Raw genomic sequence first — 13,539 nt, 5'->3', positions numbered from 1 at the left:
CAGGAAGCCTTTGGGTTGCCGTGGAGAAGGCCTTGTTATCAGAGGAGATTTAGGGTAGACCTCAAGACACACAAGATAGATGTCAGAACCAAAACCCTATACCTCAGTCTTTTGGGTTTCAGAAACCCCACTAGAAGGGTAATCACAAAAATTTATCGAGGTCCTTCAAACCCCCTCCTCCGCAGCAGCCACAACAGATTTAGAGGCAAAGGCCTCCACAGGGACAATGGGGCTTTAAGCTCAAGCTATGGCAGAGACAAGGTCCTAGGTGCGATCAGTGACCACAGGTACAATACACACCTCCCACTCGAACTCAACAGTCCTCGAGGGGTGGTTACAGTGGATCGAGCAGGACAATCGGACAGGCATACTCTAGGCCACAGTGTGTTCAGTTTTAGACACATGGACCATGGTGCTTGCTTCACTTATGGGGCCATGGGACACATGGCAAGAGAATGCCCACAGGGCCAGATGGTAGGTAGTCAGCGTATGATAGGTTTAGAACCTACAGTTGGGGACATGGGCAAGTCCCGTAGAGTCTTCACAGCAGTTGACAACCGCCAAGCTGAGCATTAGGCCATAGCCATAGAGGCCATAGGTATGATCAGAAGAAGTAGTGTTACTATCCTGTTTGATTCAGGAGCTACAGATTCTTTTATATCTCCATTGGTTGTGGAGCGTTGCGGGATAGTGGTAACTAGGCAAGATGTTAGTTGGGAAGTGGAGTTAGCTTCAGGAGCTAGGGTGTCCGTTGAATCAGTGGTTAGGGACTGTCAGCTTCAAATTGGAAGTACAACAACCATAGTAGACCTTTGAATCACACCACTAGGATCTTATGGCATTGTTCTTGGCATGAATTGGTTGTATGCCCATAGAGCCAAGATGGACTATAGCTAGAAAAAGATTGAGTGTGTGGACGATCATGGTACTTCCAAAGAAATTTTAGGGATTCAGAGACCTGTTTCACTTTGTATGATTTTCGCTAAGCAACTTAAGTAGAGCATGCGAAAGGGATGCCAGTTATTTGCCATCACCATTAGTGATAGAGAAGAAGAGGATGAGAAGGAACCTTCACTTGATGATCATCCTATTCTTAAGGGGTTTGCAGATGTGTTTCCTTCTGAGCTACCTGGTATGTCACCTCGTAGATAGATTGATTTTCACATAGATCTTGTACCAGGAGCTAAGCTAGTTTCAAGAGCACCATATAGGATGATCACTAATGATCTTAATGAGCTTAATATGCAGCTTGAGGAACTTTTAGAGAAAGGTCACATTCACCCTAGCATCTTCCCTTGGGGTGTACCAGTCATCTTCGTAAAGAAGAAGGACGGATCCCTTTGGTTATGTATGGATTATCGACAGTTGAACAAAGTAACCATTAAGAACTGATACCCTTTGCCCAAGACCGATGACCTATTTGATCAAATTCAGGGTGCCAAAGTATTTTCAAAGATAGATATGAAGTCAGGGTACCATTAGATGAGGATAGTGGAGAGCGATATCCACAAGACCGAGCTTTCCGTACTAGGTATGGCCACTATAAGTTCATCATGGTTCCATTTGGTCGTCTTACGAATGCTTCAGCTGTATTCATGAGTCTCATGAATGGGGTATTCCGCAATTTCCTTTATCGATTTGTGATTGTGTTTCTTGATGATATATTGATATATTCTCATAATGACAAGGAGCATGAGGAGCACTTGAGGTAGGTATTACTATGCTTGAGAGATAATCAGTTGTATGGCAGTTTGTTGAAGTGTGCGTTCTTTAGATCAGAGATCCATTATATAGGACATGTCATATCCGGTGATGGGATCTCAGTCAACCCATCGAAGATCAGAGCTATTATGGATTGGCCAGCGCTAACTAGTGTGACATAAGTCAGGAGTTTCATGGGTCTAGCAGGTTATTATAGAGGCTTCATTGAGGGGTTCTCTAGGGTTACACATCCTATTACATCTCTTGAGCGAAAGGGGAAAAAAATCAGTGGATAGAAAAGTGTGAGAGGGCCTTTCAGGAACTCAAAAAGGCACTTACTAGTGCACCTATCCTTGTTGTGCTAGATCCCTCAACCAATTTCATGGTGTGTGCAGATGCTTCCTTGGATGGTTTAGGAGCAGTCCTTATGCAGGATGGTCGAGCTATAACATATGAGTCTAGGAAAATTAAGACTCACAAGCTTAACTACCCTACTCATGACCTTGAGCTTGCAGCAGTGGTGCACGCACTTGTGAGGTGGATACACTTTCTTTTAGGTCATCATTTTGAGCTTCATTCGGATCATCAGAGCTTGCAGTACATATTTAGTCAACCTAATCTTAATGCTCGTCAAAGAAGATGGATGGATTTCTTATGTGAGTATGATTTTGATGTTCAATACATCAAGGGGAAAGAAAACATAGTTCCAGATGCCTTGAGTAGGAGATGTCATGAGATATACTCCATGTCTATGGACATAAATTTGAGAGATCCCATATTGCAATAGTTTCCTAAGGATGAGTGGTTTTTAGAGGTATGTCAGGCGGTGCAATCTTAGGAGACCCTAGAAGGGAGATTTGTAGACTATTCATTAGAGTCTGATGGACTACTACACCATAGAGGGCACATTTATGTGCCTTCTTCCTAAAAGTTGTATGATTTCATTGTGATGGAGGCTCATACAACTCCTTATGCTACACATCCCAAAGTTAAGAAGATGCATGCAGATTTGAGGGAATTGTATTATTGACTAGGTATGTGGCAACTCATTGCTGAACTAGTAGCCCGATGTCTTGAGTGCCATAGAATCAAGGTGGATCACTGCCTTCCAGGTGGGTTACTCCAGTCTCATGCGATAACAAAATGGAAGTGGGATACTATTTCGATGGATTTTGTCATTGGTCTTCCTATGTCATCACGTCGTCATGATGCCATCATGGTGATAGGTGACAAGTTGACCAAAGTGGCCCACTTCTCACCAGTTTAGATTACTCTCATAGCACTAGCAGTGGCACAAGTATTCTTGCAAGATATTATCAGACTTCATGGCGTTCCATGCAAGATTATTTCAGACATGGATTCCCTCTTTACTTATTCCTTTTGGAAGGCGTTGCAAGTAACGTTGGGTACCAAACTCAACTTTAGCACAACCTATCATGTGAAAATGGATGGACAGACAAAGAGGGTGAACCTGGTGTTGGAAGATATGCTACTTATGTATGTCATGGATCATCTGACCAGATGGGAAGAGTATCTTCCTTTGGTAGATTTTGCCTATAATAATGGGCATCACACTTCTTTAGGGATGCCACCTTATCAGGCTTTGTATGAAAGACCTTGTAGAACACCTTTGAGTTGGGACCGCATTAAGGATAGAGTAGCTATTGGTCTAGAGATAGGTCCAGATATGGAGCAGCAGGTGGATTTGATTACACAACGCCTTAGAGAGGCACATGATAGACAAAAGAAGTATGCAGATGCAAAGAGGATAGATCATAGCTTCATGATTGGAAAAAGAGTCTTCTTGAGAGTGTGACCGCATAAGAGTCCAATCCGTTATGGAAAGGGTTCTAAGCTTGCACCTTGCTTTGTTAGACGTTTTGAGATCCTTGAGAGGATAGGACTAGTTGCATATCGTCTAGCTTTGCCACCTATCCTGTCACACATCCATGATGTGTTTCATGTGTCTGTACTGAGGAAGTATATTTATGATGAGTCTCATATTAGATTGGGATGCCTTGCAGGTGGATTCAGACGAGTAGTTGGCTTTGGATCCCATTTGTATTTTGGCTTGTCGGAGGCTGGCTCGTCAAGGCTGAGAGCTGGAGTAGGTTAGGATCTAGTGGGATTGTTATGACGAGGTTACAACATCATGGGAGGATGCAGGACATATGAGATCTCAGTAACCCCATCTTTTTTATGAACTCCAAGAGGAAGTTTATACCTAGAGGGGGAGGTGTGAGGCCCTACCCCGAGACATCATAGCATTGCAGTTAATTTTTCATGTTGGACCTATTATTGATACTTTATTTTGATGCATTATGGATATAGATTCTATATGATCCAGTGATTGGATAACATTGATATGATGTATGTCATTTATTTGACTTTATTTATGATGTTAGAAAACATGGATGCATGCCTTACGAATGATTGAATTTCATGATGATTATGATGATGCCATTGAGTAAATTATTACATGTGGATTCTATTGGATAATTGATAATTTGATTGTTATGAGTTAAATTGTATGCAAAGTCTCTGATTTGTATTCTTTCCATATATTAATATTGCATATGATTATTTGTTATTACTAATGTGCGAAATGAGATGTGCAGGAAAACTAATCCATGTGGCCATGGAAACCATTCAAAGAAACAAGCTAAACCTATGTGCATTTGTGAAGCCAAGGGTTGTCCATTTGGAGAGACAACACCTCGTGTGTAATGTGTTTTATTTGTAAATATGAATACTTGAATGTATGTTTAATTTGTATTTCTTAAAATTGTTAATTCCAAAAAGGGTCATTGCCATGCGTATTAAAGTATTGTGTATTTTTATGGTGTCACTTGACACTTGTGTTGTGAAGTGAGTTGGCAATGACATGTCCCTTGAAGGGAATTTGTATAACCAATGCATTATTCAAAATATCTTAGTGTGGTCCCAATAGAGTCTTGGATAGAGAGCCATTAGAATGGTCAACTCAAGTTTGACCCGTAGGTAAACTTTAGGTGAGTTTCTAGAGGGTCAAACTAACTTCTAAGGTTAGGCTTAGGGAATTTTTGAAGGCCCATATGTTATACCTAGGGGTAAAGGTTAATTTTAACCATGTGACCACTCACATGTGACTGCTAAGTCACCTTAAAAGTTGAGTTTTCCAAGATTGATGGAATTCAACTTTTGAGGATTTCTCCTTGGTTAGACAACCTTCCATTTGAGTGATAGTTTCTCGTCCCCACTTTCTCTTACCTTTTTCAGTTTCCATTTTTAGTAAGGCTATAAGAGGTTGGGAAGACCAACCTATGAGATCTCACATCCTTTCCAAGAGGTTTGAAAGTGTGAGAAGAGTCTACTTAGGGAAGGGTTTCAAACTTAGTATTTTGATCACCCACTCTCGAATCTTGGAGACTTAGATTTGTTATTGGAAATTTGGATTTAGAAGTTGCATTTTAAGTTTTGGGAAGAAAATACTAGTGGATTGGGCAGCTCCCCTTCAACCATTCCTCATACCATTTGCAGGATCAAAGGTTGGTAGTTTTCTTCCATGCATATTGAATACCATTGTTAATGTGAAGGAAAAATTGTTTGTGTATTTTGCTTTGTTGTTTATGTGATTTGTGGAGTTGCATGTGGAAGCTCCTTCTTTTTTTTTCTTTTTTTTTGAGTAGTATGATTATTTGTGTTATGGATGTTTCAAGGCCATACTCACCCTTGGGAGGGTAGAGTAGCCTTGGTGGTGAAGGGTTGCTTGATAGCCTATGAGTTTAGAGACTCTTCTTGGAAGAGAGAGATACACAAGGGTTATGGGACCCTTCCTACATTATTTTTATGCTTATGCAAAGGGGGTCATAAGGGGAGATATGAGCTTGTAATCCATGGGGGACATAAGGCTTGTGATGTGTCTTTCCCCTTACTTGTTAAAAAGTTTGATTTACCTTTTGGTTTCAAAATCAAAGAAAACCCTTGTCCACCCTCTTCTTTCAAGGTTCTTACAAACTCCTTCTCACCTACCACCATGACACTAGAGCCAACTTGCCTATCCACACTCTCATCCGACAAAGGGTTCAAAGTAAAATAATCTCCATTTTTGGTTATGGTGTAAGCAATTTTTGCCCATCATGTTGAGCATTAAGATCATCTTCCATGGATGTCCTAGAAGTAATTGGCAAACATCCATGGGAATCACATCACATAGGACTCTATCCTTATACCTCGCAATCTAAAACTCTACCCAAGATTGTTCATTTACAAGCACTTGCTGGCCCTTACTAAACCAAGACACCTTATAAAGGGTAAGATGAGGGATTTTCTTCAATCCTAATTTCTCAACCAGTTCTACTGACACCAAGTTATCTATGGATCCTGAATCAACTTTGACTTTACATACCTTCCCTTTGGACTTACAAGAAGTTCTGAAAAGTGACTTCCTCTATGGTTGCTCTTTGGTGCTTGGAACCTTCAAAAGTGTTCTCCTCATCATTAAACTCTCCCTATTCTAGATCTATGGGTTTGGGTGGTGTATTGACACTTTGGCTATCTTCCTCTTGCACTAGTTGATTCCTCCTATCTCCTCTATGGGAACTAGAAGCTTTTGGATGTCCTACTTAGTTACAATTGTAACATCTACTAGTAAAAGTACTCGAACCTCTTCCCGGTCCACCATTACTTCCTCTCCCATTGGGCCTCCTTCCTCTAAAACTTCCTCTACTATTTGAGTCTCCATTTTGTTCATTTTGATTTGACTCTCCTTCTTGTCTTTCAGAATGTTTTTTGCCCCCAAATTTTCCTCTTCCTCTGAAACTTCTGCATCTTCCTCTACTTTTCTGATCACTCTTCCTCTTCAACTTTTCTTCTGCCCTCAATGCCACTTGAAAACACTCATCCACGGTCTTAGGAACAAGAAGGCTGATCTCACCTTGGATATTAAACCTCAGACCATTAAGGTATCTATCCACCTTTTCTCTTTCATTCTCCACATGTCCTGATCTCATGTTGAGTTTATGAAACTCCTCAATGTAGGCAGCCACATCCATGTCTTTCTGTTTCAAGTTTTGCATCCTCCTGAACACTTGAACCTCACAATCAACAGGTAGGAATTGTCCCTTTAGTTTGTTCACCATCATATCCCATGAATTAATCATGGTTTTTTTTGTTTTGTCCTTTCTCCCTGGGTGTAGTTCCACCATGTCAAGGCAGAATCCTTCAACTTGGTCTTGGCAAATTTCACCTTCTTATCTTCAAGCACCTCCTTGTACTCAAAATAATTGTTTAAGGAATCAATCCACTCTATCAACTCCTCAACATCCATTTTTCCTTCATACATTGGGAGATACATTTTCACATCAACAACGTACCCTTTTACTGACTTCAAAGCATTGATGAACCTTCTTTATTTAGGAGGGATCTCCTCTTCTTGAGGTCTTGCAGGAGGGATCTCACCTTCACCTTTTCCTCCTCCTTCCTCTTCGGGGTCACTATAAATGTTTTCAACCCTATCTCTCATCCTCTCTTTGTCCTTCACTATTTCTAACTCTTCTCTTAGGGCTTTCAACTCCCTAGCTACTGTCAATCTAGTCTTTGGAGGCATACTACCTACTCAAAATCACTTACCCTTCTTCACACACTGTTGCTTTCCCTTACCAAACCAAATGTGGCTTTGATACCACTTTGATGTAGAGAGTCTAAGAGGCCTCACAAAAAACTTGGAATTAGGTTTTCAATTCCCACTTTAGGTTACCCAATAGTTGCTCAATCAAGAAGCCTTGTCAATGTCTCACAAAGGCCTAATGAGACATCATGGTAAAATACACAAGAAAGGATTACGACAAGAATTCCAACAAGACCCCTGACCAATTTGGACTCAGGATAACCACTTTCACCTTTAGAGAAAACCCTGCTTAGTCACCCAACACCATTTGCATCCTATGAGGCATAGTCTCTAGTAGCCCTTTTTCGAGATAATCTTTTGATTCACTAACACAGTCCTACAAGAGCTTAATTAGGCCTCCAACAACACTATAGCCACCTCTTAGACAATCCATTGATCTACACAACCATTTTGGAAGCTAAGGGGATGTCAAAAATGAATGGATTTTATAGATTTTGTGGACTCCTTGGTTTTTTTGGTACAAAAACCATCAATGTATCTTCCAACCTTGTCAAACCGACCTAATACATAGAGATATTAGGCCTTCAATTGCTCATTTTGCACAAAAGACACCAATGACCCCTAGGAACCTTTAAAAAATGTCAAATAGGACATATCAAAATAAAATAAACAAGAAGCACTCCCATACCACACTTTGGGAGGCGTTGACCTAGTTTGACCAAGACAACCTATTTGAGTACATCCAAACAAATTGGCACCAAGGCCTTACAAAATGACTCCAAAAATTTGAAGATGGTCCTTGAGACATTATTACATCATATATTAACAAAAAAACATGAAATAAAAAACAAACACACTGAATAGGCCCCATAGACCCAATTGTGCCCCTGCACCAAAGAGGAACACAATTAGGAAAATAATGAATACAAATGGAAATATTTAGGAGGATGAGGAACATATTGGGTGTGTGGTTGTTTCCTTCTTTTAGGATACCTATAGGGATATTTAATTAAAGATGTTAATTATGAAGATGATTTTATTGAGCTTATCTTCAGTATCTTGATAAATTGTGACAACTACAATCTAACTAAAGATGTCTCTAAAGAGTTGAAAGTTGTTGTCTTCTACTTTGGTTCCCATAGAACACCTAGGCCTACTGGATTCCCCCTAGTCTTTTTTCAAGAGACTAACCAAATATTGACTTATTGGATAATGATACCCAACTAATCATGTAATACTTAATACTACCATAAAGATAATTACTCAATCATAGCTATGAGAACTAGTTCACTACACATATTTGTTAATACCTTGCATATCCTTTACTAGTTTATCATCGCTAATGAAAAAACAATGCATCTTATCTAATAAAGGTCACGATTTAATGATTAAATAAATTCTTATATATTTAACTCTTTACACAAAGAAAGAACCAACAAATATATTTATATTTAAAACTTCCAATAATTAATATATTGATTCTCCTTATGATAACTATGAGATTTTGCCAAGATCAAGAGCTCAATGAAATGTACAAAATAGAGAGACAAAATATAGGACAAGAATAAATTGTATTCGCATCAATAGATAAAAAATAGTTGTTCATACAATGAATATGAGCCTACATATATAGGCAAGTCTATATCAATATGTGAACACACAAACATGACATGTGGCTCAATAAGAAACAAGGGTAGGTAGGAAATAGGTGTGGTAGGTAGGAGAAATAGTAAAATATTCCACATGAGGTGGATCACCCACTGAAGGTGGAATTATCACTCCACAATAAGTGGATATGATAGATTAGTAACAAGATCACACCATAAAAGGTGGAAATTCTCCTACACACACTATCCCAATGTGACACAAACACCCAAGTGTCTCATACCCAAAATACTATGAAATGCATTTCCTAAGTAAACTTAAGTAAGGTGTAATAATATCCAAGATGAATAATTATTTACACCAACACCCCCCCCTTAGGTGCAACTTAGGGGAATGCACTTAAGTCTATAACGCAACTAAGAAATTCAAGATGGGTCCCAGCTACGAGGCCATGTTAGGTACCCATCTACAAATGCAAACGCATGCAAACCAATGCAATGAAATTTCTCAAAAAGTGGGGAAAGAGAGAAAAACCCAATGGGAAAAAATCCTCCCCCAAAAGAGAGATGAAAACTATACAAGAGAACTCTCATAGAAGTATGTGAGGAACAAAACCCCATGTGAGGAAAAAGTTCCCCCCCATATGAGAGAAGAAGAGAAGTGAGGTACCCACCCTCAATGTGGAATCTGCACCAATGATAGAAGCTCGAGAATGAATGAAGAAACTGCTCCATGAATGTCGAACAACATTCCTCCCCTTAGGAAGAAACAAAACCAAAGGTGTATCCATGAAGTCTCCCCAATCATGAAGGGAAGATGTATGAAAAAAACTCATGATGAAAGGAATCTCTGAAAACTGCTCAAGTGTCCACATGTTGATGCTGAAAGATACACCCTCCAAAGGTGGTAAATCGCTCCACACTGTTGAAAAAGGCACTCCAAGATCTAGTGGAGATGAATGTAGAACATGTCCCAAAGACTCACATGTCTCCTCAAAGCATAAAGAGACCTCCTCCAACTGATGTATACAAGTATCCACAATCATATCAACCACAAAAGAATGATCATGTAGAGAATGATCAAGAGGGTCAGAGTGCTCCCTCACAACAATTGAAGAAGGATCATCTTCATCAAAGAGAAGATGAATATCATCAATGATGTCTCCCAAATCTGCAATGTAGGATTCCACAAACAAACCTGCAATGTCTATTAAGTACTCATCCCATGAATATGAAGCTGGAAGACAATGAATATCCTACTGCACTGAATCATATGAAGGAAAAATTGTCCCACTATCTGCATCATCAGGTGCAATAGGTGATGTGATATCAAGAGGAGGAGATGAAATACAAGGCTCAAGAATGGGTTCACATGTGAGAATCCCCAAGTTCAAGTACCCAAAGTTCTCCTCAAAATCTGAACCATCACAAGAAGTGTGATCATCATGTATAGAATCATCATATGTGAAATCATCATCATCAACAAAATCTGAAAAGGAGTATAACCGAGATGCATGATCAACCAACCCAGTCGCAATGATAGATCTAGTCTCCAAGTCTCTAATGAAAATTGACTCAAGTGTGAACTCCACAATTCTCTTTGTTGCGCCAGGTGTGATTTGATAGCTGGAAAGGAGATTGTTTATCAAATGGGGTACACACAACACATAATTGAAGGAGTTATCCCCAATGGAAATAGTTCCTTTCCCAATCACATCCATGTGTGTATGATTGCCCATAAAAATCTGCAGCATGGTGCAAGGTTCAAATGAAGAGAACATAGACTATGAAGATGCCATATGATGAGAAGCCCCTGAAACATGACTTGTAGTAGCACCAAGAGATTTTCCTTTTCTTGTCCCAAAAGAGTGAGTCTTCCCACTTGTAGAAGGCATGAATGCTTGCCCCTCTCCTTTTGAATGTGTGGAAGTTGAAGTTTATGAATCCTCCTTCTTGTAGGCATTAGGCAAATCAATGTTGTGCTTTTTGAGGATGTGTCAGAGCTCATCAATCTTCTTAGAATGGCAACGATGCTCCTCATGACCAAACTTTTTACAATAGGCACAAGTAGGTCTCTCCCTCTTTGGTGAATTCTCCCTCTTGGAAGAGGATGAATCTCCTTGTTGTGGAGAAGGTGGTGCTTTGTCCTTAGGCTTTGATTTCCATTTATTCTTGTTTGAGTTGTCCTTTCCTTGATTTTCTTTGTTCCCTTGATTTGCCACTAATTCTTGAGACTTAGAAGCCTTAAGAATGCCCATGCTTATCAACTTAGTTTGTTCCATCATCAACATTTCAAAAAAAGCATCAAATGTAGGCATTGTGTAGCTTGAAACCATTGTCATCCTATGGGTTTGGAAACTAGAAGCAAATATTGCATATTTTTGTGGAAGTTTGCCCATCAAATTGAAGACCAATTGAGTATCCTTCTTATCAATGCCACAATCTTTGAGTTGCGCCCTCAATTCTTTTTCCTTAGTGACATAATCTTATATAGTATCAAATTTCTTGGGATCTAACATGGTGAGATCACTATCAATCTGATATCCTGTAATATCATCAACTTGACCATACAAGTGTTGAAACTTTTGCCAAGCATCCTTAATTAGAGTATATTTATCAATATGAAAAATGAGATCCTTTGATACATACTTTCTTAAGGTACCAATTGCCATGATATTTTTAGTGAGCCAATTCAAGTGACCAACAGAATCGGCCTTAGGATCAATGAGAGCAACAATAGTTCCATCAATATAATGAGTTAGTCATTTTTCCATAAGTTTACTCCATGCATCAATTTTCTAAGTAGCATAATTATGAGGAGTTAAGAGAGGAAACTTAGGAGAACCCATAGCAGAAAAAAGGAGGGAACACAAGAGCACAAAAGAACAAGAGACACCCCCCTAAATACAATCAATCAAAGTACCTCCCCCCCCCTCCCCCCCCGAAAATGATGATTTTGGAACTTTATATGTAGTGCGTGTACAATAGGCCACTTGAAAACAATGGCAAGGTCGACTTATGATTTTTGTTTACAACTGCCCCAATAGGCTGAGAACTACAATGTGAAAGACCAACAAGATAGATCTATGCAATACAAGTGCCAAATTGGCCAAAAACGACCATATTCTGAAAGTATAATTTATACCCAAAATTGTTGCAAACTGATAGCATATTATGAGAGTATACAAAAAATTATGTACTTTCAAAAAAATTGGCACCTGAAAAAGGAGTTCGTATGAGCCCAAAAGGAGTCTCGGAAGTTGCAGAAATGGGGATTGGACAGGTACAGTCACCAAAAATAGATATTTCTGAAAACTTGGTCCATAAAAATCAGAAAATAATTCCACCACGAGAAACTACACGAAATTCTAGCCCATTTCAAAAAAAAATTGCACCAACAAAGAAGCAAAAATGAGCAAGATATGGCCATTTGATGTTGAACTACAAAATCAAAAAGCTCAATGGAGGGGCCTACAAATTTTTTTTTTAAGTGATGACATCAGCAACTCATGAGCCTAAATTTTATAGTCGTCTAGCCATCATAAAAAATTCACCTCCCCTGCTGACTGGGCGTCTGTACTATACAGACATACATGTGACAAAATCCAATTTGCCCGCTAGGATGATGTGGCAAGTACGTGGTGTCTGTTTGGATGAATGATCAGCTTCCATGTGTTGCTGGGTGAGAATGGTGGATATTAGTGAATGGGGCCAGTCAGGAGGTGAGCGACTGGCAGTGTGCAGCCGAAAAGTGGAGACTGCCGACGGGAGGGAGTCGATGCTGCTGCTGGCAGGGAGACCGGTGTCGGCATCGGCAGGGAGGCCGGGAATGTGTGGCGCTCGGAGGTCTACAGGTGAAGCAACAGCACTGAAAAGGACTGTGGGTGTAGCAACAACCGGGAGATGCCTGCGGTGGATAGTCGGCTTTTGGGTGGTCGCCGGAAGGTGCAGCCAGGAGCTTGGGAGGGAGCGGAGGAAGGGTTGCGGTAGTGCAAATCGGCGAGAGCACGACAGTCACGACAACAAAGGTAGGTAAGGCAGGTATGGCAACAAGCCTGCAGACTATGGAGGTCAGCGGGGGGGAACTCCCCCCGTAACTAAAAAAATAAATTTGATTTAAAAAAAAAAACAAAAAAAATCCCTTATGCCTTTTCTTTTTCTTTTTTTGTTTTTCAAAAAAAAAATTTTCAACAAATTTATTTTTCTGTGGATAAATGAATTTAATTTTTTTTTTGCAGAAAAAATTTCCAAATCCGTACCGTACCGCCCAAATTGGGCAAAATTTTTCATCCAAACTCGAAATTTGACTTTCACCAAAATAGGCTGAATTTATACTCAAAATTCATGGAAATGGCCACCCAGATGCAATGGCGAGGTCAGATCTAGTCTAGGATGCCTCCAAAAGATGCTACTCCTCAGATCTTCCTCTTAACATTGCAATAATGCCTCTCAAGGATGAATCAATGACACTCTAATGGCTTTGATACCATGTGAGATTGTGCCAAGATTAAGAGCTCAATGAAATGTACAAAATAGAGAGACAAAATATAGGACAAGAATAAACTGCATTCTCATCAATAGATTAAAAAAATAGTTGTTCATACAATGAATATGAGCCTGCATATA

General features: G+C 39.7%; 1 protein-coding gene across 1 annotated transcript; it reads right to left on the bottom strand.

Annotated features, from left to right (window-relative positions):
- Positions 1-6,305: 6,305 nt before the first annotated feature.
- Positions 6,306-6,821, bottom strand: LOC131876737 (uncharacterized). The gene has a single exon (XM_059222202.1). It carries the CDS (start codon positions 6,819-6,821, stop codon positions 6,306-6,308), a length of 516 nt encoding a protein of 171 aa, XP_059078185.1.
- Positions 6,822-13,539: the final 6,718 nt, after the last annotated feature.

This window comes from Cryptomeria japonica, chromosome 6 (genome assembly GCF_030272615.1).
Source record: "Cryptomeria japonica chromosome 6, Sugi_1.0, whole genome shotgun sequence".
NCBI lineage: Eukaryota > Viridiplantae > Streptophyta > Pinopsida > Cupressales > Cupressaceae > Cryptomeria > Cryptomeria japonica.
This window is presented reverse-complemented; position numbering and strand designations above follow the sequence as displayed.

Coding starts and splice junctions, on each gene's coding strand:
- LOC131876737 (XM_059222202.1), bottom strand. CDS start 6,821: ATGGTGAACAAACTAAAGGGACAATTCCTACCTGTTGATTGTGAGGTT.